The sequence below is a fragment of the Aquarana catesbeiana genome, linkage group LG02 (genome assembly GCF_042186555.1).
Source record: "Aquarana catesbeiana isolate 2022-GZ linkage group LG02, ASM4218655v1, whole genome shotgun sequence".
NCBI classification, from domain to species: Eukaryota; Metazoa; Chordata; class Amphibia; order Anura; family Ranidae; genus Aquarana; species Aquarana catesbeiana.
Genome location: NC_133325.1, coordinates 553375956 through 553402234, shown reverse-complemented (window position 1 = coordinate 553402234; position 26279 = coordinate 553375956). Strand labels below are relative to the sequence as shown.

The 26279-nt window shown below is 44.5% G+C and overlaps 1 protein-coding gene across 1 annotated transcript; it reads left to right on the top strand.

The window, feature by feature from the left end:
* Positions 1 to 5546: 5546 nt before the first annotated feature.
* Positions 5547 to 24182, top strand: CFAP276 (cilia and flagella associated protein 276). The gene is made up of 5 exons (XM_073615959.1): positions 5547 to 5716; positions 7786 to 7896; positions 10434 to 10549; positions 16585 to 16700; positions 24046 to 24182. Exons 1-5 carry the CDS (start codon positions 5642 to 5644, stop codon positions 24114 to 24116), a joined length of 489 nt encoding a protein of 162 aa, XP_073472060.1. The 5' UTR covers positions 5547 to 5641; the 3' UTR covers positions 24117 to 24182.
* Positions 24183 to 26279: the final 2097 nt, after the last annotated feature.

Genomic DNA, 26279 nt, shown 5'->3' with positions numbered 1-26279 from the left:
AGTAACCAAACACTTTTTTTATACCTGTAAATAGTTCAGCCATTACAGCTCAAATAATTAAAGCGGAGTTCCACCCAAAAGTGGAACTTCCGCTTTAAGTACTCCTCGCCCCCTGACATGCCATTTTTTTGGGGGGAGTGGGTACCTGGTTTTGAGAGGGACTTCCAGTCCCGCTTCCTTCTTCCGTCTTCTGGCCGTCTAGGCGACTCCTCCTCTTCACCTAGGCGACCCCTCCCTCCCTGCAATCTTCTAGGACACGTCACAGGTCGCAGAAGATTGCTTTGCCACTGACAGAGTGCAGCGCAACTCGCGCATGTGCAATGCGCCCCCGGCTGTTCAGCCAGGCGCCCAAACTTACAATGCCGGCAGGAGGGGGAGAGTGGGACAGGTGAGTGTCTGTTTATTAAAAGTCAGCAGTTATACTTTTTGTAGCTGCTGACTTTTAATAAACTTAAAGCTGTTGTATACCCGCTGAAATTTTTTTTTTTTTTTTTTACCCCTGTAAAGCAAAAGCCATAATGAGCTAGTAAAGGGTAGAACCTACCCTACCCTTCTACCCGCATACTAGCTCATTATGAAATACCTAAGAATGAGGCGTCGGTATCTTACCTGGTCCACGCCGAGGTAGCTGACATGTTGCCGCGGCGTGTCTTCTGGGTATCGCGGTTCCAGCGCTGTGAGTGGCTGGAGCCGCGATGTCATCACTCCCGCGCATGCGCGCGGGAGATTTCTTTCCCGGCAAGGTCCAGCAGTTGCCGGGCCTTCAGCCGAGAATCCCCTGTGCGCATGCACCACTGCAGTCAGCGGATCATGGCAACGGGAATATCTCCTAAACCGTACAGGTTTAGGAGATATTTTTTTTACCTACAGGTAAGCCTTATTATAGGCTTACCTGTAGGTAAAAGTTAAAAAAAAAGAGTATACAACCGCTTTAACAACCAGTGGAACTCCTCTTTAATAAAAAAAACATATTGTCCCATTCCGCAGAAGGGACAAAAAAAACACACAGTAGAGGACTGCGACAATTGGGCAGGAGGGATGTGTCTTCTTCTGTCACCGCTGCTTCAACAACTAACTTCTTATTTCTCTTTATAGGTTCTTCAGATCACCTGACCAACTGACTGAAATTTCCAGAAGGCTAACTGTCACATGACAGGTATTTAGCTTGTTAAAATAATGCAACTGTTTAAACAGCCCATGCCGTGCATGGGCAGGAAGTGAGCGGGGGCTTCCTGTCTATCCCGCTTAGGCCCAATTCACATCTATGCATGCTGCTTTTGAGCGTTTCTGCAGTGCTTTTTGCGGTGCTTGCCGAGTTTTTAGACATGCGTTTTTACAGCGATTTGCGTTTTTCTACACTGTATATTGCTGGTTGCTAAGGAGAGGGCCAGGAAGCCAGCCGCCGCGTCCTTAACAACAGATGAGTCATCAGCTGTCAGCAGGCTTCCCCGCCTAATGTAAAATAAAAGAATTGGCGGTTTAAAAAAATTGTTAAAAAAAAAAACAGTGTGCCCCCCCCCCAGGTTCATACCAGGCCCTTGGTTCTAGTATGGATTCGGAGGGGACCCCCCCCCACGCCAATTTTTTTTTTTTTAAATGGCGTGGGGTCCCCTCCAAAATCCATACCAGATCCTTATCCGAGCATGCAGCCGGCAGGTTAGGAAAGGGAGGGGACGAGCAAGTACCCCTCCTCCTGAACCATACCAGGCCACATCCCCTTAACATGGGGGGTGGGTGCTTTGGGGCAGGGGGGCTTGTAAAGGGGGCTTTCAGATTCCGATAAGCCCCCCACCCGCATGGGGGCAAGGTGTTTTGGGGTAGGGGACTCGTCCCCTCCCTTTCCTGACCTGCCGGGCAGCATGCTCGGAAAAGGGTCAGGTATGGATTTTGGGGGGACCTCACGCTATTTAAAAAAAAAAATTGGGCAGGGGAGGGTCCCCTCCGAATCCATGCTAGACGCAAGGGCCTGGTATGGACCTGGAGGGGGAGGGCACGCTGTTTTTGTTTTCACAATTTTTTTTTAGCCAGCAATTCTTTTCTTTTTTTTTTTACATTCAGCGGGGAAGCCCGCTGACAGCTGATGACTCATAGGTTGTTAAGGACACGGCGGACGGCTTCCTGGCCCCCTCCTTAGCAACAGCTATATACAGTGTAAAAAAAAAAAACCCAAAACGCAAATTGCAGCAAAATCGCATCAAAATCACGGTAAAAACACGGCACTTGCAATTTTGATGCGGGTCCATTGAAGTCTATTACATGCAAAACGCTACATTTTGAGGGAAGAAAGTCACTAACCTTTACAAAAACGCGGAGGCACAAAAATGCATTGATGTGAACATTTTCCATAGGAACCCATGTTAAAAAATGTCCCTGAATTTCTGCAAAATGCATCAAAAAATGCATTACTGTGCATAGAGCCTCAGTCTCGCTTGTTCCAGTGTCCTCTCATTGTTCTTGTTAGGCAGGTGAGTATAACTTAATGCAGTGTGGCCAGGGCTGTATTTAAGGCAGGGCAAAAGGGGCAGCTGCCCTGGGCCCTGTGATTGTTGTGGGGCCCAAAGCAGCTGCCTCATACTTGCCAACTACCCCAGTTTAAATTCCCTTGTACCTTGAAGTTTTAGTCCTGTGCTGTGTCCCGATATCTCAGTGTGAAGTGCTGGTACTAATGCTGCCCAGCTCTGCCCTATTGTTGTGTACAGATGACTCACCTGCAGACCCCTGTGTTTACATGTAAATAACCGGCATTTATATGTAAATAGCGGTGGCAGTCATAAGTAAATAGCTGCGGCCGGCGGCATTGATATGTAAATAAAGGTGGCATTCACATGTATATCATGCCCCCCTGCAGTGAGGAGACAATGTGTTGTAACCTCTAGCAACCAATCAGTGAGCAGTATTACTGTACAGTAATCTCTAGCAACCAATTAACAAGCAGAAATCATGTGCTGTAACTTCTAGCAACTAATCAGTGAGCCGTAATGTGTGCTGTAACTTCTAGCAACCAGTCAGTAAGCAGTAATGATATGCTGTAACCACTGGCAACCAATCACAATCGCTGCCTGATCTGATACAGTAAACTGATTTTAAGTCTAGCTGCTATTTATTATATGTCTCAGAGCAGGTGGAGAGTGAAATTGCATGGGGGGGGCCCAAGAAAATTTTTGCCCAGGGTCCAATCAATATTAAAGACGGCCCTGAGTGTGGCGCACTGTTTGTTGGTTGGATATCTGGTGATCATTGCTGACTGGAGTAGGCGGTCTTCCAGGGGGTTCATTCATACAGAACACATATTGATTTATTTTTTAATAGGAGATCAATAGGATTCGCTAAGAGGTTGCACACTATTCATTAATTAGTATGAATTACTGGTTAGATGAGCACATAGGTGTGTGCAGCCTATTGCATTAGGGTGTGCAGCCCAAAGCTCAAACACACATGCCTTTCTCTATGGCCTCAGTTGCATGGGACGGTGAATGAATGGGAAGTGTTCTGTGCTGAGCAGCTTCCAATTCATTCACAAACTGAAGCATAGTAAATACAGTTTACTATGCTTCATTTATGAATAGACACAGTGAGTGTGTTCATTTAGAAAAGGAAGGGGCCAGTAAATTACATACTTACTAGCCCTTTCCCCTGCTGTCCATCCTGAAACACCCCCCGCAGCAGCCGGGGGAGAAGAGAGGTGGGAAGCCAGCAGCACTGCCGACGGGGGCATCACAGGAAATGCCCAGGCAGTAGGGGGAATTGGCACCGCATATAGTGATTAATGTGTGCCCAGGCACACCTGGCACACCCCCTGCGCACACCTATGCATGAGCACCTTAATCTATTTATCAATTATTACCTTCTTGGAAGGAATTTTTCACTTATTTATTTGTATGAATAAATTGTATAAATTGTACAAATTGTGATTTTTTTTTTTTTTTTGGTTTGCACTAGCACTTTTGGAAGGAATCTTTCACTTCTCTATTTATTTATATGAGAAAATTGTGGTTTATTCTTTTTTATTTGTGCTTATTTGTGCTTTTGTTTGCACAAGCACTCACACTTCAGGTATATGAGGTATATGCAGTACTGATCAGTGTATTCTGAGAGCAGATAAGTCCCCCTATGTCAGAATACAATAGCACAGCAGGGAGGATTACACACAATTGAGGTGGATGGGGGAATCCGTTTGGTTTTTTTTTTTCTTTTGATCAGCCCACTTGCTGATCAAAAAAAAGAATAAAATAAAAACAATCCATACTGTATTTGGCCAGACTAAATTCACAGCATAAAGTCTCCTACTGACTTATCCGGCCATCGCTCTGCACCAAGGACTTGCTTCACATCATTTCACCTACAAGAGACCCATTTCCATATCCCATGTTGGATATATAGAATACTGTATACATAGCTCCCAACAGTCCCTGATTTCGAGGGATTGTCCCTCATTTGGAACAACATCCCTCTGTCCCTCTTTCCTCCTCATCTGTCCCTCATTTTGTTCTGATCTCTATAGTTGTATAAAAAATGGACTATTTATCGTTCAAAAAGTGTTTCCCAGTGCTAAACCTTTCATCTGATTTCTAAATTGCTGCATTTGTAAAAGTCAAAAGGCAGTATAAAGGAATAGTAGTGGTAAAAAAAGCACTTGCAGGTTTGACTAATGCCCCGTACACACGGTCGGACTTTGTTCGGACATTCCGACAACAAAATCCTAGGATTTTTTCCGACGTATGTTGGCTCAAACTTGTCTTGCATACACACGGTCACACAAAGTTGTCGGAAAATCCGATCATTCTGAACGCGGTGACGTAAAACACGTATGTCGGGACTATAAACGGGGCAGTGGCCAATAGCTTTCATCTCTTTATTTATTCTGAGCATGCGTGGCACTTTGTCCGTCGGATTTGTGTACACACGATCGGAATTTCCGACAACGGATTTTGTTGTCGGAAAATTTTATATCCTGCTCTCAAACTTTGTGTGTCGGAAAATCCGATGGAAAATGTGTGATGGAGCCTACACACGGTAGGAATTTCCGACAACAAGGTCCTATCACACATTTTCCGTCTGAAAATCCGACCGTGTGTACGGGGCATGATTGTTTTTTTGTATAATTCTCCTTTAAGGGGGCGTGGCAGGGGGCGTGTCCTATGCCTACACACTTTTGCTAATAGGTGTCCCTCATTCCCATCTCAAAAAGTTGGGAGGTATGTTGTATATACTGTAAATAAAGAGAAGGTATGCCTGGAGGGAGCCTATTCCTCCATCAGCTTCTAGAGCTGCCTGTACTAAGCTAGCCATTTACAAACCTAAAGTAACATACACAGAAAAGTAAAACATAAAAGCAACTTGTATTTTTTAACCTTTAGCAATTCTCAGATTGCAGGATAGGTAAAGCCACCCACACCTGCAGAGAAAGAGAACAAAGCCATACTACAAGAGCGCAAACAGAATTGTGTTTGGTTATAGATTTATGTCTACTTAATAAAAACTTTCAGGAGCCAATGGCATGCCTTGTCACACTTCCTGCTTGGTAACTGCTACCCCTCTGTCTCTGTCACCTAGTAACCAGTCTAAACAAACGCCACAACAGCATAAAGTCTCCTACTGACGGATCCTGTCACCTCTCTGCACTAGGGACTTGCTTTACATCATGCCACCTACAAGAGACCCATTTCCATATCCCAGATATGAAAATGATACCTCCTTCCAGGGAAAGGAAACACAGGTATGATTTTTGTCACCTGCTAGCTCATCTAAAAAGAGTATTCGCAAAGATCTGGCTGAAAGTGACGTCTCTGTGTAGCTTGTGCTGAATGCTCAGAGGAAATCTATCTACAAACTAGAAGCCTGTATTATGCTATTTTTTTGTTGCTATTTGCTCTGAAGTTTTTTTGTTTTTTGCTATTGACTAATGTGAATGAAATAATATGAAAATCTGCTAGTGTTTGCTGTAAACCAATGTGGGGGAGACATTACAAAAATCACTTGTACTAATTTGCAAGCATATTACACAGTACGTCTCCTAGGCTCCTTTCCTCCTGGCAGAAAAAATGCCTGACGCATGTAAACTTGTGTGGCACCTTTAGACCCCTTTCACACTGAGGCTTTTTCAGGTGCTACAGTGCTAAAAATAGCGCCTGTAAAGCGCCTGAAAAAAGCCTCAGCTGCAAACCCAGTGTGAAAGCCCGAGGGCTTTCACACTGGGGCACTGCGCTGGCAAGACGTCACAAAAAGTCCTGCCAGCAGCTTCTTTGCAGCGGTGGAGGTGCGGTGAATACACCGCTCCTCCCCATTGAAAACAATGGGGCGGCACTGCTAAACCGCTGGCAAAGCTCCACTGCAGCGGCGGTTTGCGGGCGGGTTTAACCCCATTTCAGTCACTAGCGGAGGGTTAAAACCACCCCATTGGCGAGCAAATAGCGGCGCTTTACTGCTGACGCCTGGGGCGGCTCAGTGTGAAAGGGGTCTTAGGCATGTTAAACACTTGGGCGTTAATTCATTTCATTGACCAAAATAATCATTTATTCTGGCCACTGAAATAAATTAATGCTCAAGTGCTAAACACACCCAGCACTTAAGCGCATTTAGACATTTAGGCGCATAAAGTGTTTTTTCTGCCAAAACTCTGAGGCTCTGGCTGTGGGCTTTCTTTTCCTGCCTCTAAACTCCTCTAAACACCTATGGGGTTGATTTACTAAAGGTAACAGTCTGTACACTGCAAGTGGACCCGCAAGTGTACTTCAAGTGCAGTTGCTCTAGATCTGAGGGAGACATGAAAGGAAAATTAAAAACTGCAATTTTGCTTGCGCATGATTGGATGATAGAAATCAGCAGAGCTTCACCTCATTTTAGAGCTTCCCCCTCAAATCTAGAGCAACTGCACTTGTAATGCACAGTATATTTGCCTTTAGTAAATCATCCTCCCAGGGTGCATGGACACATAAGGGTTTATTTACTAAAGGCAAATAGACTGTGCACTTTGCAAAGTGCAGTTGTACTCTGCAAGAGCAGTTGCTCCAGAGCTTAGTAAATGAGCAGAAGCTCTGTTAACTTCCATCATCCAATCATGTGCAAGCAAAACTTCAGGTTTTTTTTATTTTCCTTGCATGTGATTGGATATTCTTTTCGAATTGAAGCTTTCCTCAGTTACTTAGTCCTGGAGCAATTTTTGTTTAAAAAAAAAGGGGGTGGAGAGATGAAGTTACACTCTGCAGGACTCAGCACATAGGAACAAAGCAACAGAGCTGAAGCTGTCAATCAGCTGGAGGTCCCTCCCATCACCTTTTTCTCTTGGTGTCAGGAAAACTTAGTGCTCTTAACTGAGACAAGTACACACTATAGAGGGATATGCTTTGTTCATATTTCATGTCTGAGGTTTACAACCACTTTACTGGTGATGTTTTCCAATACCCCCGTTTTTGTGTGTACCTTGGCCCTATCTCAGTGTATTTTTAAAGTATTTTAGTTTTTTTGTGACAGAACCTGCTAAATTCATTAACATTGTACAATGTCTCCCATTGAAGCATGAGTTGGCATATAGGGACAATGCCTGCAGCAAAAAAAAAAGATCTAGATTCCAAAAAATGTGGTGCTGAAGTCATGGCACAGTAAATGCGTGTAATTAATGATGGCCAAAAGATGGCCAGAGAAATATGACCCTTTCCCCGGAAGGGCCCCCCCCCCCCCCCCTTTTATCATCACCCTTTTTTTTTTCATTCAATTTGCAAATTGCAACCTTACTTACATTACATTAAAAGTAGGCTTTACTTTAGCATATTTATATTTACATTTCAGAGTTACCAAAAAACATTCAATTTAACAAGTCGTGAAGATCCCTGGAACCGTCTTAATGCAACTCCGACCCTATCAAGTGCAAGACGGTCTGCTTATTACAATGATCCTGAGGTAAGCAATCTATAATGACTAACAAACCAAAAAAGATTGTGCCTTTAATAATAATATCTAAGAGCCCCGTAGACACAACCATAACGGCCTTCACTTCTCACAGTACATTCATGGATACCATACTGCACTTACAAATATATTCCCAATTTAAAGAGTTCTATGATCATAGCATACACATTTTATAACATCAGCATTGTAAGAATAATACAAACAATAGGTATTTTTCTGGCAATTCAATATAAGCTTACCTAAAAAAATCTCCTCACATGTGGTGAATTCGGCCAATTTCTCGACCATGTCTTCCCACAACTTCCTGTATTACCTGCATGTTTTGTACTTATTCCACCTCCTGACACTCCCCCTCTCAGCAGCACTGTAGTTCAGAAGGCAGGCTCTGTGAAGAGTGTGACATAGCAGTGCCTACTGACAGGGCATAGTGCAGCAGTACCCAAGTATCCACTGCAGCCCGGGGGCCAAATGCGGCCTTTTACCTGCCGTTATATGGCCCTTGGGGCACTATTTCATCCACTAACACCAACAATGGAGCAGAATTCCTTCCACTGACACCAACGATGGGGCAGAATTCCATCCATTGACACCAATGATGGGGCATTATTCCTCCCCCTGACAACAATGATGGGGCAGAATTCCTTCCATTGACACCAACGATGGGGCAGAATTCCATCCATTGACACCAATGATGGGACATTATTCCTCCCCCTGACAACAATGATGGGGCAGAATTCCTTCCATTGACACCAACGATGGGGCAGAATTCCATCCATTGACACCAATGATGGGGCATTATTCCTCCCCCTGACAACAATGATGGGGCAGAATTCCTTCCATTGACACCAACGATGGGGCAGAATTCCTTCCATTGGCACCAACGATGGGACAGATTTCCTTCCATTGACACTAACAATGGGGCACTATTCTTCCCAATGACACCAAAAGATAGGGCATCGTTTACTTCCACTGGATGCCAAGACATTTCTACTCCCACTGGCCCTAGTCCGGCCCCCCTAAAGTCTGTAGGATAGTAAACTGGCCCTTTGTTTAGGATATTTGGAGACCCCTGGCATAGTGAATTTGTGTTACAGAATACAAGAAAGTAAATGTGTGGGGATTTTCGCAAAGTAAGCTAAATTCAAGATCACTCTGTTTAACCACTTCTCGCCCGACATATAGCAATATGACCTGCGCAAAGTGGTTCAGTTATCCTGACTGAAAGTCATATGACGTCCAGCAGGATAAGCCCACGGGGGCGCGCAGCGTGGAGATCGGTGGTGTGTCAGTCTGACACATCACATCTCCAATCGAGGTAAAGAGCCTCTGAAGGAGGCTCTTTACCACGATATCAGCTGTGTCCAATCACAGCTGATCACACTGTAAACAGGTGCCTCCTTCAGAGGCTCTTTACCTCGATTGGAGATGTGATGTGTCAGACTGACACACCACCGATCTCCACGCTGCGCGCCCCCGTGGGCTTATCCTGCTGGACGTCATATGACTTTCAGTCAGGATAGCTGAACCACTTTGCGCAGGTCATATTGCTATATGTCGGGCGAGAAGTGGTTAAACGGAGTGATCTTGAATTTAGCTTACTTTGCTGAATATTGACTTTGACAGGTGTGAGTAGAGGAAAGCCGATCGGCTGCTTGATTATCAGTGCAGCCACCTTGAGGATGCCCACCCAGGAGCACCAGGGATGCCCACCCATGACCACCAGGTATGCCAATCAGTGCCCAATAGGGATGGCACTGTGCCCATCAGTGATGCCTGCCAGTGCCCCCTGATCAGTGCTGCCGAAAAGTGCCATCTATCAGTGCCACCCATCAGTGCCCATCAGTGCCACCCGTCAGTGCCCATCAGTGCCACCCGTCAGTGCCCATCAGTGCTGCATATCAGTTCCACCTATCAGTGCCATCAGTGCTGCTTATCAGTGCCCATCACTGCTGCATATAAGTGCCTCATCATCAGTGCCACCTCATTAGTGCCAATCAGTACTGCCTCATCAATGCCCGTCAGTGCAGCCTCATCAGTGCCCATCAGTGAAGGAGAAAATGTACTTATTTACAAAGTTTTGTAACAGAAACGAAGAAAAACTTTTTTTTATTTGCAGTGCAAAAAATAAACACCCTAGTGGTGATCAAATACCACCAAAAGAAAGCTCTATTTGTGGTGGGAAAATGATAAAAATATCGCTTGAGTGCTGCGTAGCAATTGTCATTCAAAATGTCATAGCGCTGAAAACTGGTATGGCCAGGAAGGTGTATAAGTGTCCTGTATTGAAGTGGTTAATTGTAGTAGGCTAGAAATAATTGAAATACAATGTGGAAATGGATATATGATTTTATATTTTGACCATAGATTCACTTTAAAACTTGATGTTAGGCCCACATTCAATGTATTATAAAAACACAAAGACATGAGCTATTCCAACCTTCCCACTGAGGAAAACTATGAAATAATTTCTGTAACAAGCCACATACATAAAAATATTTTCAGTAATGTGTCTTACTCTTGTTTTATAGTCTCCAGCTGACAGTTTAGACTTCAATTTAAAGTCCATGTACAACCATCATGAAGGCCTCTTGAAGAACCGCAATGAAACGCTATTCCAGGTGGAGACATTCACAGACAACCATGGGTGAGTCAAAAATGATAACTAAGAAGATCTGTCCACAGAAACTGCCAATAATTAATACTTGTGCAAAGGTTTCAACTCTGAATTCTTGGTTTGATGCAGAGGACCAATTCATCATGCTCTGATAGCAGTTAAAGGATTATTGAACCTAAGAGCAAAAATTGTAATATGTTGCAGCTTACCGGTAATTAGACATGGTGGCTGTGTTAGCTTTCATTTTTCAGGTTAAAAACATTTTTTAACAAATACAGAAAATACTTGTTGTTTTTTCTGGAAATGCCAAGTGTGCTTGTCACTTCATGTGAGCTGACCTGAAAGCAAAAAAAACAATCTGTAAATGACTTATTCCCCCATCCCCTATGTAATGAAGATAAACAAAGGAAGACGTGTTTAAAGTCCAGCCCCGGGGCTCCCTTCATAGATATAGTGGGAGAGTGAGCATAGCCACCCAGGAACAGAACATGTGGTATTTGCAGAATTACCAGGTGAAAATAATTAAAGAAAAAAAGCCTGATAAAAGAAAACAAATACCGTTACCTCACCTAAAGACTGTAAGGCCCCTTTCACACGACGGACCGTTCAGGTTCGCCTGTCAGTTTTGTTGGCGACCTGAACGGGCACTCCATGTTAGCCTATGGAGCGACGGATGTCAGCGGTGACATGTCCGCTGACATCTGACTCGGTCCGATCCGTTAAAATCAGACGGATGGCCCTACATTCATATCCGTCGCTGGCGGATCGGATCGGGTGAGATCTGATGAAAACGACATGCTGTCCATTTTCGTCCGATCTCTCCATAGCAACCAGCGGCGCTCGACAAGCCCCTCCCCGCTCAGTGAGCAGAGAGGGACCTGTCATCTGCCGGCCCAGCGGAGATCAACGGAGAGATCTCCCGCTGAGCTGGCGGACTCCGTGGTAGCGGATCCACCTCGTGTGAATGAGGCCTAAGCTGTTTTTTTTTTGGTTTAGATCCACTTTAAGGGCCCTTTCACACTGGGGCGTTTTGAAGGCGCTATCGCGCTAATAATAGGGCCTGCAAACCGACCCAAAAGTTGCGCTGCTTTGATTCCAATGTGAAAGCCCCGAGGGCTTTCACACTGGAGCGGTGCGCTAGCAGGACGGGAAAAAAAGTCCTGCTAGCAGCATCTTTGGAGCGGTGAAGGAGCGGAGTGTATACCGCTCCTTCACCGCTCCTGCCCATTGAAATCAATGGGACAGCGCGGCTATACCGCCGGCAAAGCGCCTCTGCAGAGGCGCTTTGCGGTGGTTTTTAACCCTTTTTCGGCCACTAGCGGGGGGGTAAAACAATAGCGGCGCTTTACCGCTGACGCCGCCCCCGCCACAGTGTGAAAGGGCCCTTAGGCAAATCTGAGCTGAGAGAAATATGGAGACTGCCATAGCTGATCACCTTTGCAATGAATGCAAATGAATTCTGCTCTATAACATTGAAATAATGTTAAACACTGCATTCCAAACAACAAAAACAAATATCAATATACACAATCCCTTACTTTTTTTTACTGCTTCACTGAAGTAGGGTGCTACTGCCACCTGTCACTACACAGTGACATTACACTCTATTTGCAGTGCAAAGAGCAAAGCTAAAGCTGTACTAGAGCTCACAGCTGTTGTCTGTACTGCATTCTTACTGTATCTGAACTTATACAGACATACACCTGCTTACATCCATCTGAGTTGACCTGCATACATTCTGCTCTTGCATATGTGCTGCTGATTACCCACTAGTGATCTTTACCTGGCCCCCTGAATGAGGCATTCATGTGCGGCAGCAAGATAGAATAACCTGGGCCTTGTCAGGCTGAGATTATTCTGCACCTGCATTGCTGCTGCATGAATGAATAGTTTAGGTTGGGTTCACACCTCCCACGGAAGCGGCTCGTAGCAGGGGTCTGGTGCATACCTGTTCTCCATTTCAGGGACGAATCAGGGATGAAATTTTGCCTGAATTCGGTCCTGAAACTGAGCCAAAGACGCACAGCGTTCCTGGAGATATGAATCTCCTGTAATGCGTATTGGATGCGGAGAAACCCGCTTCCAATTCGCATAGGTGAGAACCCAGCCTCAGAGGGAGATGGGGAGAGAGGAACTAAAGGGTTCATTCACACCATGCATTTGTGATTGCATCCCCAATGCATGGCAACCAAAAAATAATGGTTCCCCATGAATGCAGTTCATGCCAGCACCTTGCATTGCATTTTGCCAGCGCCGAAAAAAGTAGTACTTTTTTTCAGCGCAACAGGTTCAAATGTACACATAAATGCAACACGCTGCAAGGCAAATCAAGGCAAAAAAACAAACAAACAAATGCAACACATGGAAAATGTGTGCCAACGCACTACAACACATTACAAAAAACACAACGCACTCCAATGCAATGCGCATGCATTATTGGATGCATTGTGGTGTGAATGAGCCCTTAACCTCAATAGTGTATATTCAGCAGCAACAGCGCAGATGCAGAATGACTGAAGGCTAAGGTAATTCAGCAGTACTGTCATGTTTTCATCTCAGCCCTGAATTCATTATGTAGTAACACATAGGGTCCATTTATGTTGTGCACGTGTCAACGGTAGCACAAAGGTTTACATGAGTACAGCCCTAAACAATGGCCGGGACCCAAAAAGCAAAACTTTCTTGATTTGGTTTACACAGCTAAATGCTGCAGATTAAAATGGAGCTGTGTAATGGGCCCATAGCATTAAATAGTGTTGTGGTCAGATCCGGATAAATTATGGATGAAAGCAGTGTATTGTACTTCCTGTTCAAACAAATACAAACACAGTGAGCGCTTCAGAGGTAATGCTGCTAGCACAAAGGTGACTGACATTAAATGTAAATTCGTAGTAAAAAAGTGCAGTGCTACAATATATCAATTTTTAAAGTGCCATATATAAACAAGGTGTCAGGGCTGGGCTCAGCCCTCCCTTCTCACGGCTCAGCTGTCGGTTAATTGCCAGCACTCATCGTTCCACAGTGCCTCACCTGGTGATAATGTCCTGCTCCTGGTTCATTTTTACCATGCCTTCGCTTTGGTCAACATATCTGAAAATTTTCTGCAGTGTTCCTGTTAAAGATTTGCCTGGCTGATGTCCCTTCTGGTTCCTGATCCTGTTTGCTGTCTCCGACTATGCTGATCTCTGGCTTCCTGATTTACTGGCTTTCACTGACTACCCACTTTGATTACTGAACCCTGGCTATGTTTTGACTACGTTTACTATTTGTACCATTTTTACCACTATATTAAAAGGTGTGATTTTTACTGCATTTTCTATCTCCATCTGGTTCATGGTTCCTGGCAGTAGGCGAAGGCCATGAATTCTGAAGGTGCAGGCAATCCACCTAGTGGTGGTCTTTTTTCCACAGGAGCAGGATCACCGCATGGATCAGATTGCCATAGCATTACAGATGCTCCTGATTCGCATTGTTTACCTGGATCCTTCCACTGTGGGTGTTCCGGTACAACAGGTGGGGCAGGCCATCCCTGCTGCTGCTCCAGTCTCTTTGCAGGCACCCGCTTCCAATATTACCTCTGTAAGAGGTATGTATGTTTCCGATCCATTTCCCCAGCGATTTGAGGGCGATCCAGCTCAATGCAGAGGGTTTCTCAAACAGGTTGGGATATACTTTGAGATGCTGCCCCAGGCATTCCCCCACGGACAGAAGCAAAGTAGGCTTAATCATTTCTTTGCTTTCTGATAGAATCTTGGCTTGGGCAAACCCTCTATGGGAGACACAAAAACCCATTGTCCTGAGTTACTCAGAGTTTGTGGCTTCCTTTAAAAGGGTATTTGACGTTCCCGCTTGCTCCACTTCTGCTGCCAAGTGCCTGATGTCCATCAGAGTACGAGAACTGTTGCTGATTACGCCATTGAATTCCATACTCTGGCAGCAGAGGTTGCTTGAAAATATGAGGCCCCTTGTGGCTGCTTTTTCTTATGGTCTCTCAGATAACATCAAAGATGAGATAGCAGCCAGAGACATACCTACAGATCTGGAGAAATTGATCACGTTTGCTATTCCGATTGACTTCAGGCTCAGAGAGAGACCTTCCTTTAAGGAGCACTTGCGGAAGCCTCCTGTATGTTTGGCTCGGAGCTTTGCAGTCCCACCTTTAGCTCCCTCACTTCCCATGCCTCCTGGTACCAAGTCTACCAGTGAAGCAGAACCCATGCAGTTGGTCTTCACAGGTCTCTCTGCGGAGGAGAGGGCCTTTAAGGCTGGATTCACACCTATGCATTTTTAGTGCTTTTTGCATTTTGCAGATTTGCACTACAGAACGTGTTCCATAGGAAACCATGTTAAATGGACTGTAGTGCAAATCTGCAAAATGCAAAAAGCACAAAAAATGCATAGGTGTGAATCCAGCCTAAGAAGAGGGAGAGATCGTGCCTTTATTGTAGCCAGGCAGGTCACTTGTTGATGTACTGTCCTACCCGTCCAGGAAACGCTTACACCTGAGGTCCTGTAGGGGACAGATCTTAGGTGGCATTGTTATGTCCCCAGTTATCCTGAAGGATAAGCCTTTTGTTCCAGTTACCCTTTCTAGGTCTAAGTCATCCATTGAGACACAGGCTCTATTCAACTCCGGGGCTGCAGGCCTGTTCATAGATAGTGCCTTTGTGTCTAAGCACTTGATTCCACTGCAGCTTCGTGCCACTCCACTTGCCATTGAGGCTATTGATGGGAGACCTCTACAGCCTGCCCATGTGACTCATGAGACTGCTCCGTTGACCATGGCCGTAGGGGCTCTTCACCATGAGATAATCCGATTTCAAGTTATCACCATTACCGGGTGGTTATTGGTTACTCTTGGTTACAGAGGCACAATCCCTCTTTTGACTGGCTTTGGGCTGAGGTTCTTTCCTGGTCGCCACAATACATTTTTCGGAAAGTGGCCAGGTTCTTGTGTACCTCTTCACTCACTTGGCAATGTCTTTGAGAAAGGTCAAGCCGGTAGTTTGCCTCCACACTAGTCATATGATTGCACAATTGACCTTCAATCTAGTGCCATGCCTCCTCGTGGCCGGGTTTACCTTTTGTCGGTCTCTGAGGATTAAGCCATGGAGGACTATGTTGCCGACGCACATTCATGTGTCTTACACTGAGGAGAGGCTTCTGTTGGGCCACTCTGCCATAAAGCCCCAACTGGTGGAGGGCTGCAGTGATGGTTGACTTTCTACAACTTTCTCCCATCTCCCGACTGCATCTCTGGAGCTCAGCCACAGTGATCTTTGGGTTCTTCTTTACCTCTCTCACCAAGGCTCCTCTCCCCCGATAGCTCAGTTTGCCCAGACGGCCAGCTCTAGGAAAGGTTCTGGTCGTCCCAAATGTCTTCTGTTTAAGCATTATGGAGGCCACTGTGCTCTTAGGAACCTTAAGTGCAGCAGACATTTTTTTGTAACCTTGGCCAGATCTGTGCCTTGCCACAATTCTGTCTCTGAGCTCTTCAGGTAGTTCCTTTGACCTCATGATTCTCATTTGCTCTGACATACTGTGAGCTGTAAGGTCTTATATAGACAGGTGTGTTACTTTCCTAATCAAGTCCATTCAGTATAATCAAACACAGCTGGACTCAAATGAAGGTGTAGAACCATCTCAAGGATGATCAGAAGAAATGGACAGCACCTGAGTTAAATATATGAGTGTCACAGCAAAGGGTGTGAATACTTAGGACCATGTGATATTTCAGTTTTTCTTTTTTAATAAATCTGCAAAAATGTCAACAATTCTGTGTTTTTCTGTCAATATGGGGTGCTGTGTGTACATTAATCAGGAAAAAAATGAACTTAAATGATTTCAGCAAATGGCTGCAATATAACAAATAGTGAAAAATGTAAGGGGGTCTGAATACTTTCTGTCCCCACTGTATATGCAGCCTCACAGAATTTGGTCCTTATCTGTGGGGCCGCATATATGCATACCTGCGTTTATGCTGGGAGCTCGAGTATGATGTCCATAATGTGAACATACATGTATATGTACCTTTGAAAAGAGGGTATTTGGTTAATGTCTTGCAGAAGGATATTGAAGAACAGGGTCAAAGAATTATCTACTTCTCAGGAGGAAAAAGCGGGGTTTAGACATTCAGCGAGTCCACAGAAGATAAGTGTGCACAGCATTGATGGAGCTATCAGTAAGTAACACAAGCTTCTATCACAAGGCACATACAGTGGATATAAAAAGTCTACACACCCCTGTTAAAATGTCAGGTTTCTGTGATGTAAAAAGAAATTAGACAAAGATAAATAATTGCAGAACTTTTTCCACCTTTAATGTGACCTATAAACTGTACAACTCAGTTGAACAACAAACTGAAATCTTTTAGGTGAAGGGAAGTAAAAATAAAAAACTAAAAGAATATGGTTGCATAAATATGCACACCCTTAAACTAATACTTTGTTGAAGCACCTTTTGATTTTATTACAGCACTTTTTTTGGGTATGAGTCTATCAGCATGGCACATCAAATATTTGCCCACTCTTCCTTGCAAAAACACTCCAAATCTGTCAGATTGCGAGGGCACCTCCTGTGCACATCCCTCCCCAGATCACCCCACAGATTTTCAATCAGATTTAGGTCTGAGCTCTGGCTGGGTCATTCCAAAACTTTAATCTCCTTCTTGATTTGGATGTATACTTTGGGTCGTTTTCATGCTGAAAGATGAAGTTCCTTTTCATCTTCAGCTTTCTAGCAGAAGGCTGAAGGTTTTGTGCCAATATTGACTGGTATTTGAACTGTTCATAATTTCCTCTGCCTTGACTAAAGCCCCTGTTCCAGCTGAAGAAAAAACACCCCATAGCATGATGCTGCCACCACCATGCTTCACTGTGTGTATGGTGTTCTTTTGGTGCTGTGCAGTGTTGTTTTTGTGCCAAACATATCTTTTGGAATTATGGCCAAAAAGTTCAACCTTGGTTTCATCAGACCATAACACATTTACTTCAGATGTATTTTTGCAAAAATTAGCCGGATTTGGATGTTTTAAAAAAAAAAAAAAAGACTTCCGTCTTGCCACTCTACCCCATAGCCCAGGCAAATGAAGAATATGGGAGATTGTTGTCACATGTACCATACAGCCAGTACTTGCCAGACATTCCTGCAGTTCATTTAACCACTTTAGGCCCAGAAGGTTTTACCCCCTTAATGACCAGGCCATTTTTTGCGATACGGCACTTCGTTACTTTAGCAGACAATTGCGCGGTCGTGCGACATTGTATCCAAATAAAATTGATGTCCTTTTTTTCCCACAAATAGTATGGGGATTTGCGCAGCCGAGCCCCCTTGCTGCAGTATAACTGCGGCGGATGGTCGGCAAGTGGTTAACCCCCCTGGCGGTTTTCCCGAGTGTGGCTCAGGGTTAAAATTTAGTCCCATTAGCGGTAACCCCGAGCCACACTCGGGATCGCATTGCAGGATCCTGGGGCGGCGTTACTTACCTTGTCCCCGGGATCCTGCAATGTCCCCCGCAGTGTCCGAGGGCTCCGTCCTCCTCCGAAGCCTCTCTGTGCCAGGCTCCGTTCCCTGCGAGCGGCGCGACGCACGGGGGCGGAGCCTGGCGGCAAATTCAAAAAACTGTAAAAAGCATAACACATACAGTACTGTAATCTTACAGATTACAGTACGGTATGAAATTATTTCACATCCCTTTTGTCCCCAGTGCTTTGTCCAATGCCCTGCATGCAGTTCTATGTTATATATACTGTTCTTTCTGGCTGGAAACTGGAGATTGTCCATAGCAACCAAAAAGTGTCCCTTTACGTCAAAAATGGTTTTAGACCAGCTAGAAAACAGCGATAGTAAATTAGAACACTTGCAAAATTGAGCGATAGTGAATCGTGGGGAAATTTATTTTATTATTATTTTATTTTTATTTTTTTAATTATTTATTTTTATTTATTATATTATAATTTATGTTTTTGTGTTTCAAACTTTATCATACCCGGGATATCTACTAGACTCTGGTTTGGACAGATTTAAGTGTGTTATTGTTAAGAATTACAGACCTACAATATAAAATACCAAATTTCCATGCAAAATAATTGTACCGCTTTCAGCACCTAAAATCTGAAATAATCATACCGCCAGGGAGGCTAATGTTGCTGTAGGCCTCTTGGCAGTCTCGCTGACCAGCTTTCTTCTTGTCTTTTCATCAATTTTGGAGGGACGTCCAGTTCTTGGTAATGTCACTGTTGTGCCATATTTTCTCTACTTGATGATGACTGTCTTCACTGTGTTCTATGCTATATCTAATGCCCTGGAAATTCTTTTGTACCCTTCACCTGACTGATACCTTTTAACAATGAGATTGTTGGAATCTGGAAGCTCTCTGTGGACCTTGGCTTTTGCTGTAGGATGCAACTAAGAAAATGTTAGGAAAGACCTACTAGAACAGCTGAACCACATTGTTTTATTTTTGCCCCGCTCCCCCCCCCCCCCCCCAAAGATTTCAGTTTGTTTTTCAATTGAGTTGTACAGTTTATAGGTCACATGAAAAAAGTTCTAAAAATGATTTATCTTCGTCTCATTTTTTTACATCACAGAAACTGGACATTTTATCAGGGGTGTGTAGACTTTTTATATCCATTGTATATTCCATGTCCCCATCTGAAAATGTTGGATTTAATTTTAAACACTGCTGGTACCTGCAAGTAAGCGTATAATAAAGCTAGGTAGGTACAAGGAATATTTTCTAAATTTGCACCGTTTGGGAGATATTCTCTGTTTCCGCAGCTGGTGACATCCCCGGCGCATGCACTCTGAAGGGATGGAAAAACTCATGCCATCCCTTCAGAGCTCCGTGCCACAGGAGTGACGTCATCGCAGCTTAGTCTACAAGCCTTAGGCCCGGGTTCACACTGGTACGACAAACTCTCCGACATTGGGAGCTCATGTCACATGACGTATGAAAATAGATGTTTCCCTTTGGGAGCCGTCCTAACTGGTCCAACACAAGTTAGTCCGACTATGAAAATGCTCTCTGTACTAATTTGGTCCGACTTTGATCCTACTTCATTGGCATGAGACCCCACCCCATGCCAATATAAGTAGTGGCACACCACGCACCAAGCATTAGAGCAGGAGAGAGCATCGAGTCAACATTGGAAGAAGAACAGAGGGAGAAGACAGCGGACAAGACCCAGCAAAAGAGCGAGAAGATAGCAGAGAAGACCCAGCAAAGGCAGAAGACAGCGGACAGAGGGAGAAGAACTGGAGTGTGTTAGAAGACATCAGCAGTGAAGACCCGGAGAGGGGAGAAGAGCTGGCAGAGGCAGAAGATGTCAGCGGAGGAGGCAGAAGAGCCAAAGAGGGGAAAAGAGATCGGAAGAGATGACGGAGCTGCCTTTACAAATATTTTTAAAGTAATCTATTATGTGTTTTATGTTTGAGACTTTTTTTTTTAGGTGAATGGGTAGGGGTACAATGTAGGGGTGGGGGGGCCAGGATCTGGGGGCCCCCTTGTTAAAGAGGGCATCCAGATTCTGATAAGCCCCCCGCCCGCAGACCCCGACAACCAAACCTCCCCCAGTACTGTGACTGGCTGCAATATTAGGGCTCATTTACACACAAGGTTTGGGGTGGGGGCAGTTGAGAAGTGGTTTTACACATGCTGCAATGCTTTGAGGCTGTAGCAGAAATTATATACCCTGTGTGCTTGTTTGGGGTCCAAGGGGTTAAAGCAGGCGTTGACGAGGCAACACGCCTCCTCGCCACCTGCCAAATGTTCTCTGTAGAGTGATCCAAACACAGATCACTCTTCAGAGAGCATCGCACATATGAACATGGCCTTATGATGACACTATGGCCTCTTTCACACGATCGGCATGCAAAGATCTGCCTGTCCGTTTTTGAAGCGAATCTGAGCGGGCCATCCATTGACTTGTATGGACAGGCGTACATCAGCGGAGATGTGTCATCCAATCCAACAAGATCCACTCAAAACACACGTATGGCAATACGTTTACCATCCATCCAGCAGATCGGATGAAAACGGACATGCTGTCCATTTTCATCAGATCTTCCCATAGAGCACAACGGGGCTCTGACAGGTCCGTCCCTGCACAGTGAGCAGTGACAATGTGTCATCCAATTCAACAAGATTTACTCAAAACACACGGATGGCAATACATTTGCCATCCATCCAGCAGATCGGATGAAAACGGACATGCTGTCCATTTTCATCAGATCTTAACATAGAGCACAGCGGGTCTCTGACAGGTCCATCCCTGCACAGTGAGCAGTGACAGACCTGTCATCCGCCTGCTCAGCGGGGATCAACAGAGCGATCCACCGCTGAGCGGATCCGCCCCATGTGAAAGGGGCGTATAACTGGTGTGGCAGTGATCATGGACACTGGGAACTGGTGTGGTGACACTGTGACTAGTGCAGAAGTTATTAAGGACACTGTAAATAGAGTGGTGGTGTCAGAAACCATGAATCAGACTGAGACAGAATTACAGTTAAATCACAGTTGTTTAATAATAATAATAATAATAGAAAGGTAAACAGAGTAAACGTAGTCAAAATATAGCCAGAGTTCAGGGACTGGAACAAATAGTCAGACAAGCCAAAACATCAGGGAGCCAGAGATGAGCGTAGTAGAACAGCAAGCAGGTTCTGGAGCCAGAAGGAATGTCAGCCAAGCAAGTCTTTAACAGGAACACAGGAGAGCGCCTCTAGAGATGTGACCAAGGCGAAGGCAGAGATTATCTGGGTTGGACCGGTTAAGTAGGCAGAACTGACGAGCAGGATATCATCAACAGTCACTGTGGAGCAAAAGGAGCTGGCAATTAGCTGACAGCTGAGCAGCCAGCTTTGAGAAGGAAGGGCTGAACCCAGCCCTGACAGGTGGTGATTAGGGACAGTGTGACTGGCAGCACTGGTCTGGTGACATTGTACTGCTGTGACAGTTATCCGAGATAATGGCTGGCGGCACTGACATACAGCAATATCGGAGCAGTCAGCCATTGTATATGGTTACTGCCACAGGAGTACAATGTCACCATGGTGACACTGCACTTGCTCTGGTAGCAGTATCTAAAAAGAAAAAAAAAATCAAAGAAATTAAATAGCGTGGATAGTCTGATGAGCTTGTTCACTGCTTTTTTTTTTTATGGTGACATCACTCCCATTGAGATCTATGTTTAACATCTCCATACTTTTTTTTTTCTCCAACAGTCATTTCCTGTACGTACTGCTGAAAAGCCTGTGTGAATAAAGGTCTAAAGACCTACACTTGTAAGGGTTGTAACTGAACTGCCACTCACTGGCTGTATTTTGCTTTTACACCATCCTGAGTAAAAAAAAAATAAAGACTTCTGCGTGTGAAAATTGTAGAAATCCTCAAACCAGCCCATCTGACACCAGCAATTATACACAGTCAACATTGCAGAGATCATATTTGTTCCCCATTCAACATTTGATATGACCATTAAAGCTACGCTCACATGGGCTGGAAATTAGTGTGTACGAAGAGCTCAGCCCATACAGTGCAATGACAGGCTGGTGGTGCATCTATCCATGAATATTTACACAGCCAGCAATTACCTGTGGTTAGAGAGAAGTGATCGTGGCTTGATGCACTATGGAGTTTATTTTAAGGCAAATCCACTTTGCACTAAAAGTGCACTTGGAAGTGCAGTCACTGTAGATCTGAGGGGGGACATGCAAGGAAAATAAACAGCATTTTTGCTTGTACATGATTGGATGATGAAATCAGCAGAGCTTCCTCTCATTTCAGATCTTTCCCTCAGATCTAAAGGGACTGCACTTCCAAGTGCACTTGTAGTGCAAAGTGGATTTGCCTTTAATAAATGAACCCCTCTGTGTTGAGCCTCAATCACTGCCTCTGTAAATAGTCACGGATAGGTGCTGATGCCATCAGCCTGTGATTGCACTTTATGGGCTGAACGGACACAGCTCTTTGCACACAGCTGTCATTCCAGTTGCAGGAATTTGCAGTGTGCACTAATTGCCCATGTGAATGTAGCCTACAGCTCTGTATCTGCATGATTGTATGCAGTGGGGGTTATTTACGAAAGGCAAATCCACTTTGCACTACAAGTGCAAAGTGCACTTGAAATTGCACTTGGAAGTGCAGTCGCTGTAGATCCAAGGGGGACATGCAAGGAAAATAAAAAACAGCATTTTAACTTGCACATGATTGGATGATAAAATCAGCAGAGCTTCCCCTCATTTCAGATCTACCCCTCAGATTCACAGCGACTGCATTTCCAAGTGCACTTGTAATGCAAAGTGTATTTGTGTGATGTGCTGCCGCCACATGATCAGCTAGGTGGATAACTGCTTGAATAAATTGATGTGTGTGCATTGACATTCCCATGATCAAAACTGACTTGAGTAGTAAACACAATGTAATACATACTGCATATAATTAAGGCACAGTGTATCAGATTATCCATAAGAATGCAGGTTATTACATTCATCTGCATGATCAGAGGTGCTTTCCTGGAAACAGTCACACATTAGTCCAGTATGCAAACTTATGAATCTGCAGAGATTCATGATTATCGTCTCTCAGAAGGGAGGTTTTCCATAATCGTGGAAGAAGCAGGCTGCATTTCTAAAATAAATTCCATGGTTTACATCCTGTGCTCCTACATAGGCATGCAAAAAAATAAAATAGCATGTTGTTAATTTTTAAAGCCAAGCTCTGGAATAAGTAGGTATTGTATAAATTAAACACAAGTGCATATTTCTTACTTGAGGCTAGATTCACACTGCTGCGGTGCGGGAACGCTGCAAATCTACTGCAGGTTCCCGCATCGCACCAACTCGCACGGCAGTTCACACTGCCATATGCGAACTGCTGGGGAGTGTCATAGAATGTTAATGACACCCCCAGTTCAGCTCGCATATCGCACTGTGAACTGACAGTTCGGACATGAATCAGATTGCATAGGTGTGAACACCCATGTGATCCGATTCTGGTCCAAACAAAAAAAAGGGTCCTGTGCGTGTTTGGACTGAATGCGGTGCAATATCAGCCATACTAGCCGTATGGATGATATCGCACAGCACAGACATCGCATGTGATGTGAACAGCAGTGCGCTGCGAATCACATACGATGTCTGCCATCGCAGCAGTGTGAACCCAGCCTAAAACTTGGTGTCCTTTGTAATTCCCTTGAACATTTTCTTTGTGTAGAAGCTTCCTGTAATAAAGACCAGTCAGTGCTGCTCTTTCCTTGGGCAGGGTGACTGGTCTTGTTTCCAGCCCCTGTACAGTAGGTCTCATCCTGCAGTGGGTGGACCTGCAGTATAGTGATCATGCTACTTTTACAAGGTAATAACTGGGTTAAACTTCACTACCCAAAGTTTAGCTTTAAGGGCTGGTTTAGGTTTTTTATTTTATTTTTGTAAGGTGTTCAGAAGAAAGCTAACGCATACAATTTTATTGTCTGAAACATGGTCATTTATAATGTGTTAAACACTTTTTTCTTTTTTTTTTTAACTCTTAGCAAGTCATCACTCAGCTGCAACGAATCCAGGCTACTCTCGGAAACAAGATGGTGGATACTACAGTATCTGACTTGAACGCTCTCCTGTTCAGTGAAATATTGGTGTTATGGTTCAGAAATAAACCCTAATAAGCAAGTGCATGGATTAGTGATTTCTCTAACTTAGGCTTGCCATACATGTTCAATGTTCTTGTACAATTTTTCATTTATCAAAAAACATATGAGGTCAAAACTAAACAACTTTCAATTGTATCCAATTAGGCAGGTCCTTGCACTACACAGTTTAAGGTAAATCTAAAGGAAAATTGTACATGTATGGCCAGCCTTACATTACACAGTCCATTAGCCGAACCCATCCCACAGACTCCCAATCATAATTAGGGACTGGGAGGGGTCAGCGACAGCTCAAGATCACTGTGCTAAAAGCACACTCTTAAGCCAGCCATAGATTATGTGATTTTCTTTCCTGCAACCACAGGCTGCAGGAAAGAAAATCACTTGATTTCCCCAATCAAGTCAGTGTTGATGGAGGAATCCCTCCCAAGGGTTCTTCCGATAGGGGTGGCAAGGGGAGCTGTCCTGCTGGGAGAACACAGGAATTATACTGCTAGCAGCTATAGCCACTGGCAATAATCACATGTAAAAATCCAGCATGCTGGTTGTACTCAAGTCAATTGATGGATCAATTTGGGTACAATTAGCCTGCTCATAGATGGTTTTGAATCTCGGCTGGTCCCTGCTGAACTGTCTATGGCCAGCCTTAGCCTCAGCCACCATGGACACATATGAGGCATGTAGGTGTTAAAGCTCCCCCTCCTTGCAGCTGCACACATGCGTTACGTGGTCAGCTAGAGGTCAAGGGTTACTATTTAACATGTTCTACATTCAAACATATTTATTGGGGCTCTTTGCTGCTCTGTAAACCCAGTTTTTTCGCTGTAGTACACACCGTGCTGGTGGGTAGGTGCTGTCCAGGACTTTCTATGAAATGGACTGACCTTTCTAGAATACTGTTCTGAGTATATTTAAACAAAATAGCAAGTATTGTTATGGCAGTATGAGGAGGTAAAATGCAGTGCAGTACTTTCATTCACAACAGGCTCTGCTGGTCCACCCATCTTACATCAAGAAATTCCAGTTAACCCCCACTTATCTCTCCCCCATTCTTAGGCCACTTTTACACTGCTGCGCTTTTGCTACGCTAAAACACACCTTTGCGACAAAAGCACATGAAAAGATTTCCCCTTTAAATTCTATGTCACATTGCTGAACTGCGTTTTGAATATTCCTGCATGTTGTATTTTTGGTGCCCTTTTCAAAAACGCACCTCCCATTGATTTCTATGAGAAACATACCCATGGTGCACTTTTGAGTCACATGTCCAACTCTAAGGGCTCTTTCACACGGGGGATCCGTATGTCCGTTTTTCATCCTTCCGTTTTCGGATGAAAAACGGACATACATGTATCCCTATGGAGTGTCGGATGTCAGCGGTGACATGTCCGCTGACATCTGACTTGCTCCAATCTGAAAAGTGTAACGGAGGAGAACCCTACTTTTCCATCCGTTTTCGGATCGGGTGACGACGGACTCTACGGTCCGTCATCATCCGATCCCCCATAGGGGAGAGCGGCGCTCTGACAGGTCTGTCGCTGCACAGTGTGCAGCGACGGACCTGTCATTTTCCTGCTCAGCGGGGATCGGCAGAGTGATCCCTGCTGAGCAAGCGGGTGTTCACGAGGCGGATCATCACTGATCCACCCCGTGTTAAAGAGCCCTAACAGTTGCATGCTGGGAATCAGGAATAAAGCAAATGCATCAAAAACTTGTTAATGTAATATGTGTTTTTTGCAAAACACGTACCACATTTTTAAGCACATCAGTGTAAAAGTGGCTTTAATTTTAGTGTCAGATTTTGCATGTGTTTTTATAGTTCAACACTCATTTCTGGGGTAAAAGTGTTCACCTCACCTGGTATGCTCTGTCATAGTTAAATGATGTAATTAATGCCTGGTTCTGCAGTGAAAGGATGCCAGGTCAGGTGTAACGCCTAGTACTAGAGCTGCACAATTAATTGTCAAGAATCGTTATCGCGATTTTTTTCCCAGGTGCAATCTTGAAAAAAGTGTTTTACGATTCTTGCTATGCAAAGAATTCTCTCTGCTCTTCTGAAGCCACAGCCATCAAAAGAAAGGAAGAAAAAATCCGGGCAGTCTGCCAAAAATCAGAACATT